Here is a 9307-nt window from a genome sequence, read left to right on the forward strand (position 1 = left end):
TTTGTAAAAGATTTATTTAACATTTAACAGTGTTATTAAATTATTAGTGTTTTAAAGATTAACTTTACATGAGTGTTAGTCAGCAAAGGTAATCTAATTTTACCTAACCCTTTAAATATCCAATATACCATTAAATGGGTCATATGATGCTTTTTTAAAGATCATTATTTTGTGTATTTGGTTTAAAATAATAAGTTTGATGACATTATTTAATGTTCAAAATTAATGTTTGTAAATACTGTACATTATTGTATGTCCTCTATGCCCCGCCTCTCTCAAATGTGTCATTTTATTACCTCCTCTCCTAGGTTCACAAAATGGCCGTCCATAACATTCGTTGCTGTTCTGTTGTTAGTAATCTTAAAGATTCCTAAATGCATATACTTTAGGAAGGCTAAATAAAGTGATTTTGCTTTTGCCTAGATACACACAGCATCTCCCTGACATGGGTGCTTTAACACTAACTGCGGTACTGAAACCACGCCTTCTTTCTTTGCGTGAACATTTGGGCAGATTTAGGCCCCGTCCACACGGAGACGGAGCTTACCCCAATCCGATCTATTTTTTTTTCCTCGTCTCAAGAAATATCCGTGTCCACACGAAACCGCAAAATGATGTAGTATACATGCCAGACCAGTATGTGGCGCTGTAATTCTGCCACAGAGATACACTAAAAACAGAGAAGAAGACTTGGACTATGCTCATAAACCTTGCGCGTGGTACACAAACAAACATGGAACAATACATTTATTAATCAGTGTTAATGTTAGTTAATAAAAAGACAATCGTTCAGTGTTTGTTCATGTTTTTATTGCTGTTACGTGATGTAGAGCTGTCTGACTAGGGGGAGACGTGGGCTGATGACATCATCGTTTCAGAAAATATACGGATTAGCCGTCCAGACGAAAACGCAAAGACGGCGTTTTCAAATTTATCCACTCTGGGACCCGGTTTCAAAAAATAGCGGTTTCACCTTGCGAAAACGCTGGATCCGTGTGGACGAAACGCCTATCAGATAAAAAATGTGTGCGTATTCACAGAAACGCGTCTCCGTGTGGACGGGGCCTTATCAGCGTGTAAGCAAATATTTCCACATAGTGATGTAGACATATGGGGGCGTGTCAGAATGAGCCGTTTTAGAGGGGCATGGCTAGGCAAGTCTTAACTTTGATAAAAAAAACTTTAGTCTTTGCAACTTTACAGATCTTTTTCATGCACCAAGAGCTTGTAACACTCCAGAGAGAAGGGGAAAATTAAAATCACATCATATGACCTCTTTAAATAAATAAAATACACATTAAATAATTGACTAATAAACAATATGGTTCAAATATAGCTTATCGTGCATCCCTAAAATAAGTAAGAGCAATGTCCAAGCAATACAATTTTCTTTCACCCTCTCTTCTCTCTTGCACTCTTTTGTTTTACTTCAAGTCTTATCCAGCCGTCTTGCAATGAGAAAACACAGAGCCATGAAATTCAACAGTAGAACAGCTAAATGAAATGTTACTGGTGTAAACAATACAGAGGAGGAGGAAAACACTTCAGATAACAGGACAGAGAAGAACAGTTAACCATTCACTCACAATATATGCTGGATATTTCTCATTAACTGATTTGATTATTGCTCTGATGAGGAATAGTTCTCCTAGCTGACATGCTAAGTGTTCATAGGGCAGCAGGTCCGTGTTTTATATGGTAATGCAATGTCTCAGTCTAACCAGAGAAGCTCAATTGCAGTGCTGTATTTCACTCTGACTGAGTGAGTTGGAGACTGCAATAATGTGCACATCAGTGTGAAAGAATCAATGAATAAAAGAAGCACCAGGCGTGAAAAAAACACTACCGCATTGGTCAAGAGCACAGACAGGATGCCTCAGAATCAACAGGTGTGTTATGATGGGATACAAACCTGAACCTGCTGGCACAATCAACTATGCAAAACTGCTGGGATGTGAAAATGAACCCTCATATTTGGATTGAGCTGAATGGGAAACACTCCCACACACAGGCAGTGAGAACACATGACGTCAGTGGGGTTGGAAATGTCATAGTGGTTTACATTGTTCAGCACATGTACCTGAGAACATTAGTCACACTGACACACACTTCTGCAGCGTGTTTTATTGATGAGAAGAGTCTCTCTCGCTCTCATCTCAGGTCAAGTCTCAGATGCGGGTGGAGACTGGATCTCTGGTGTGAATGTAGTATTGTGTAATGAGATCTGCGCTATCCTGAAATCCATGTAAAAATAGCCAACACATTAACACAACAATAAGGACAATATATAGGGTTATAGTTCAACATAATGCCCACAATGACCTGTTAAGAGATTCGGTCATGCACATATACACAGATAGCTCTCAAACGAAAGCCTAAATAAGTAATTATGTGTCTAACCATTTGTAATTCCACCTCAGAAAAAGACAGTCACCTGAACACAGACCCAACTGTATTCATCAATGACCAAACCATTTGGCAATGTAACATTCATGAGTTACTGTCCACAATAAGTGAAGTCCTTAATCTTGTTGTTTTGGGGTCACAGGGCTCACCGACCTCACACACAGGTGCTTCAGCCAATGATCATCCATCTAAACAGAAAGTCAAAGACTGTTTTGACTTCAGCTATGCTTTCAAAGCCACAGTGACACAGCAGCTACATATAGTAAATACGATAGTAGCTGTAGCAGCATATATATATAGCTGATTACTCAAGTCATACACTATAATCACTCAAAATAGTCACCTAAATTAATCCTCCACATTTTCTTAAAACCAACTGTGTCAAACGTCTATTCGCATCAGTCTTGAACACACAAATAAATGGTCTGTGATTTATGAGGGGCAGGGTTGAAGTAAATGGGGCTGTACAGCTCTGCAGTTGCCTTCTGTTGTTAATGTGTGGGAGAAATGCTGAAGGATGTTCTTCTGCTTGCTTCACACACGCTTAAATATTAATTGGTGCATAATAGGGATGAATAAAGTCAAGCCTGGGGCAGCGAGTTAAATCCAAACCTACCGCTGCTTCAGGCAGGCATGACTACAGTCAGCAATCATGGTCATTAGGGTTAGATGCTAATAGCAGTTAAAAGAAGGAAGAAAATCCACAAGCTGCAGGGAAACGGATTCTCTTTCGTTGAGGTGTAATGTTATACTGTAAACAGTTGTGTTTGTTTAAGTTGCACTTTGGTGGTTTAAAAGACCTTGCACATGGGTGTACTTACAGGGATAGTTCACCCAAAAAAGAAAATTCTGTCATCATTTACTCACCCACATGATGCTCCGAACGTGTATGACTTACTTTATTGTACATAACACAAATGAAGAATGTCAACGGTTGCACTTTATTTTACAGTATGTGTACTTATAGTATACTTACAGTATATTTATCTAAGAAAGTTCTGGTAATACAAGGTAACTACATGGGGTAGGGTTAGGTTTAGGGGTAGGTTCAGGGTTAGTACCTAGTTATTACATAGTTATTGTAATTACTATAATAAGTACATAGTATGTACTGTACATGGGGAAAAGGACTGTAAAATAAAGTGCTACCATGTCAACACTGGACCCGATTAACTTTCACTGTATGAACTAAAACATTCTTACAATATCTTCTTCTGTGTTGTGTTTGCATACAGATTTTGAATGACATGAGGGTAAACAATGACAGAAATCTTAATTCCACTGTCAGAAAGGTTGTGGAAAAATTTTACCTTTAGGGGTACAACAGTTTGTCACTGACACAGTATCCTTAAATGGACAACTTTTTACCTCATTTACCCCTAAAAGGTGCATATTAGTGCCTTTTGGAGTAGTTATATGTACCCCTAAGGTTCTATTTTGAACCCCTTAGGCGTAAATAAGTTACAAATTTGTCCCTTTAAGGTGCCAAGCTCCTATACCACTGAAGGTACAATTTCTGTACACAGTGATGTGTGGACTATCCCTTTAAGTCTTACCCTCTGAAATGCATGAGGGGTGTGACTTGATGTGCATTCAGGGTTAAAAAGTGTAAAAATATACAGAGAGAAGTCATTTGGAGACAAAATGACTCACCCCAGTGTTGTCATGGTTACAATGGTGTACCAGAAGGAGGCCGGGATGCTGGTGAACTTGCTGGACGAGGAGCCTTTCTCAGCGTAGAACATGACTGTGGCAAAGATGATGATGGCCATGGTGAGGGAGAAGAGGAGGAAACCGAGCTCGGATGCACAGCTCTTCAGCGTGTAGCCAAGGATCCGGAGACCCTGGGAGTGGCGAGAGAATTTAAAGATCCGGAAGACGCGGAACACCCGTAGCGTGACAAAAGCTCCGCTTACGTCCTCGTTGTTGGTCATGACGAGCCCAATGTAATACGGCAAGATGGCCACCCACATCGATAATACTCATCACGCTTCTCATGAAGCGGTACCTGCTGGGCGCCGCGAACAGTCGCATCAGATACTCCACCGTAAAGATCATTACGCAAGCTGTGTCCATGCAGAAAAACGCCTCTGTGTAGCGCTCACCACAAGGATGTCTCTCTGGTTCGGCATATAACCGCAAGGAACCGTTTCAACCACATTGGTGATGACAGATATGGCGATGAAGAATCCGGTTACATAGTAGAAAACCAGCGCCATGGTGCTAGTGTGTGGGTTCTCAAAGGCCCTCCACATGGTCTCGCGGAAAGTCATGTTGGGGAGTTTGCTGTCTTTGTTGTCCTCAAGGTCATCCATAAGACGCTCCACGTTCTCCCTCTTGCGGTCCTTGTACTCTTCATAACAGCAGTCGCTGATGATTTCGGGAATGATTCCAAAGAATGCCAGCTCCTCGTCGTAAGCAGAGATGCACTCGTAGCGTGGGTAGTGCAGCTTCCCTGTGCGGTAGAAGTTAAGAATACTTCTGAACACATCTGGATCTCGGTCAAAGAAATACTCCCTAGTTTCCTCATTGAAGAAGAATTCTTTTTCGGAGCTCCCCAGGAGTGTATCAGGGTAACGGTCTAGCGTGTTGCGCCAGGTCTGGAAGCGTCGGCCACTGACGTTGAGGATAATAAGTTCGTCCTGATGCTTGTTCTTATTGGACGGTGCGACGGGCATGGGCAGGTTGGCCACGGGCATCCATCCTATGGCCGCCGCCCGAGCAAAGGGGAGCCAGGCTGCCACTCCAGCAGCCATGGGGACTCCGGCTGGGGTCGAGGGGACCAGATCAAACACCTTCACAACCAGCTTGACATTAGATTAGACCCCATCTACATAGAGAGAGACAGGAAGATGGGAAGATAGGAGCGAGTGAGAGGTTGGCAAATGTGGGAGGACAGGAAGAGGAAAGAGTTCCAGTGGGAGAGAGTGAGACAGATGTGAAATGGGAGTGAAAAGATGCCAGCAGAATAGAGAGGCAGAGGTAAAAGGGAAGCAATCATGTAGAGTACAGTAAAAAGAAGTACAGAAAAACAAAAATACAAGATATGGACAGGAAAGAACGGGCAAAAAATGGTAGACTCTATCAGACCTCAAACCTTAAGTCTATTATTTAGAAGGGACAAAAAATGGTAGACTATATCAGACCTCAAACCTCAAACCTATTATTTAGAATCACGTTTTCTCCCTCAAAGCAAAGTACAAAATAGATAAACAGCAAAACAAGACAGTTGTACATTTTTATCATTTATAGCCCATACTTTGCATTAAAAGGTGCAGATAAAACAATGCATATATTCCGACACTAATATATTGTATTCTAACATACTGTGACTCTGCAATAATAGTATAGTTTTAAAGACTATTGAATAACATCTGTTTTACCAGACAGGTTTTACCATGTCTGTTTTTAAAGTAACAGCCCATATACAACATTATAGAACACATGCATCATGACAATTCGTAAAGAAAGCTGATTTTAAAACTATTTATTCTCAGCTCATCTAAGAGAGACCCCAGAGGGTAAGATACGGTTTGTGCTCGAGACACACAGTGCCCTTCAGCAACTGCAGTTAGAAACAGATGCGAACCTGTTGAGTTTAATGCAAAACAATAAAACGCCACGAAATATCGGTCGCTAAACACTGACAGTGCTGTAGGCTAGTTCGTACTTTACGAGAATCAAGACGGGCACTGTTAACACTTTAACTGCGGTTATCCACAGCTGCGCCTTAATAAATATTGTATAATATGAACAAAGCTAATCAATAGTATTGTTATTACAGTAATTATAATTATTATAATTATTATTATTATTAATAGTCTAAATGGTAAAACACAGAAAACTCGTTTTCAACAGTTGAATTTGTAGTTACTTACCCATGAAAAATCTTTTAACTTTTCATTCATTCAGCTGCATTTATGACATTTCCTCCTGACATCACTTCGAAACTGTTCGCCGAAACATCCGCACATTAATGATGAAAAGAAAAAAAAAAAAACCTGGTGAAAGAAAAAACAAGTGACTAACCAGCGTAATTGGAGCAGCGAAAAATAATACTTTATATTATTATTGTTTTTTTTTTTCTGGGTCCCTCAGTCACATCCTGCGCTGTTTAATGATCCATTTGCTCGGATGGGCAGAAATGCCGCACCGACAGCTCGCGCGCTCGAAGTGACTTCCCCGAGGATGCTCGGCTGATGGATAGAGGTGGTAGTCTTTTTCCAACCTCTCTCTCTCTCTCTCTCTCTCTCTCTCGTTTTCTTTCTCTCTCTCTCTTTTCTACATACACCAGCACACTCCCTTTCTCCCGCCCCGAGGTCTCTCCGCTACCAGGTCTCGCGCTCTCTAGTTAGAAGCTGCGCGCACGATCCGTGTTCGTGGAGCAGAGAGAGCGCGAGACGCACAGAGGCAGTATATACTCGCTTTCGCGCCACTCACACTGTTTGACAGCGCGCTGATTTCACCTTACTTTATAGTGGGCTCACCCTGCTTGCCGCAGCTGTGTTACCTGAAAACAATATAAAAATGAGGACGAGGTAATTGATTTGCAAAGTCATTCGCAGCCCAGGTTTCAGCTATCCATATTCTAAAATGACATTTAAAACACCCTCTACGACTTCTCGATCATTTTGATTCGTTATGCTAAATTTAAGAAACGCTTAAATCAGAAAGTATTAAGGCAGATGTATCGGAAGTAGGCTAAACTGTCAGGATTAAAAAAGATTTGTGTGTAACTTTAAATGTAATAATGATAATGTTCATGCGAGTGTTATGGTGGTCTCGCTCAGCCAGACCTCTGACTAGACTTCAAAAGGTCGGGTCGATAGCTTATTTTAGCCAAGAGCCGCCCACTTAGACAGAAAGAGCTGTTTGAGTGATGTGTAAAACAATCAATCATACTTCGCTTTGCTTATGCATGTTAGGTACGAGGGTATTTGAACTATTTTGTAAGGCAATCATAGGCTGATATTAAAAAATACTGAAATAATGACGCAGCTGTTTAAGAAATAGCGGAAAATGTGTAAACACTAGGCCTATTATGTTGTGGAAAAATAAGTAAACAATTCATAAAACAAGTCATTCTCTCTAGTTTAATTGCTATTAAGTGCCTCAGGCAAAACTTTGATTATCTTTTAAAGATTTGATTTCACTGTCTTGACAAACTTTGGAAAATCCAGTGATTATTTTGCTTGTATCCTAGAATAATAATTCTGTGGGCATTCGTGCATTCATAATTATCCTTCTGCTGTCATTTAATAGCAACTAATTTGTGTTTTTGTACCAAAATCTTAAGCAGTCCTGCAAATTAATGTGCAAACACAAAGCCATATGCACTGCTGTTCTCCAGGCCCAAAATCAGGCCACTGGAACTTCATTTCTGTTCTCTTCATATTGTGTACGTATGAATTATTTATATCCTTCTTTTTTTTCTCTCCTTCAAACGTGGCTCAGTGGATGAGTCCTCAGCAGTTATCAGCTTTGGAAATCCTTGATGGATTTAGCGTGCTGGCGTGCCTTGTGATGGAAGCGTGTTGTTGAGCGTGGAGCAGATTCTGATATGTGTATCCACAGATTCGCTGCATCAGTAAGCAAAATAAAGCCTAATTAACTCTGCTGGGACTCTTAGCTCTCAAAGTGGGCCTGAAGGTTCTGAAGAATACCAATAAACTCAGATCAGTGGCGACAGTGTAAAAATGCACCCTAAATGCAAACTTTTTTAGTTGAGTGAACCACGGTACTTTTTCTAAAATCACTCACTTAACTTGACACTGGCAAAGAAATACAACTCCACAAAATGTCTTCGTAATACACTTATTAGTTCCTGAAGTATAAAGCCTGTAGTCTAGTGTAACTTTTTTCGGACAGACACAAGAAGGCACTATCAGAGTAAGGAAAGAGTTTTGCCTGAAGGCTCCTCTTAAATATCCTGTCAAAGAGAATAGACTGATCAATAGCATCCAACAATGTGTTTAAATTTACAATCACAGGCACGGAAACACGTCCACTGTCTGCGGTTAGAAGGAAACCATTAATCAATTTAACTACAGCCGTTTCAGTGTTCTGACAGGGAGCAAACTCAGACTCCAGTAATACACCTAATTACAGGCTGTGTAAATGATCGTGGTTATATCATTTAATGTATTAATGTAAATGTAAGGTTAGGTGATGGGTCCAGCGAGGGTGTGACTGATGTTTTAGCTTCCTCTGAAGAGGCTCTTTCCTCTAGTAGGAAGTTTTAAGGAAGAAGTAAGGTGAGCAAACTCGGTTCAGTTGTCTCCTCTAACCTCGCTGTGAACACACCAGAGGCCTGTCGTAGACAGATCGGTCACTTTTAGTGCTCTGCTGAGAGTGACACATCAGAGCAATGGTGTGCAGTTCAGTTGTGATTCATGCTGATGTGCATTTAGCTCTGAGTCACAAATTCATAAATTCAGATTTTTACATCACAGTGGCCAAAGTGAGACACAAATAGTGCCCTCAAAATACAGTGCTAAATTAGTGCACTAGTATATATATATATATATATATATATATATATATATATATATATATATATATATATTTAGCACTGTATTTTGAGGGCACTATTTGTGTCTCACTTTGGCCACTGTGATGTGTATATATATACAGTATATATATATAAATGTAAATGTTTACTGGTGGTGGTTGAGGAGAAACAGCCTACATGATTATGAAGTGCTTTGGGTGTAAAACAATACACAATAAAGTGCTATATAAATGCATCATTGATTCATTCATTCATTCCCAAGAGTGCTCAATTCATTCATTCATTTTATTATGCCTTCATAACCTTTTTGGATCTTTTAAGTTTTGAGGTTTAAAATATCTTAGTTTGTGTGTCAAATATTAATCAAAGTCATTTAGAATGACATAAGGG

The 9307-nt window shown here is 40.1% G+C and overlaps 1 protein-coding gene across 1 annotated transcript; it reads right to left on the bottom strand.

Annotated features, from left to right (window-relative positions):
• Nucleotides 1-4055: 4055 nt before the first annotated feature.
• Nucleotides 4056-6299, bottom strand: LOC113107756 (potassium voltage-gated channel subfamily D member 3-like). Its single transcript, XM_026270455.1, is given in 4 exon segments — nucleotides 4056-4373; nucleotides 4375-4529; nucleotides 4532-5236; nucleotides 6285-6299. Coding segments are annotated over 3 exon segments (1104 nt in total). The 5' UTR covers nucleotides 5163-5236; nucleotides 6285-6299.
• Nucleotides 6300-9307: the final 3008 nt, after the last annotated feature.

Source organism: Carassius auratus, chromosome 8 (assembly GCF_003368295.1).
Source record: "Carassius auratus strain Wakin chromosome 8, ASM336829v1, whole genome shotgun sequence".
NCBI lineage: Eukaryota > Metazoa > Chordata > Actinopteri > Cypriniformes > Cyprinidae > Carassius > Carassius auratus.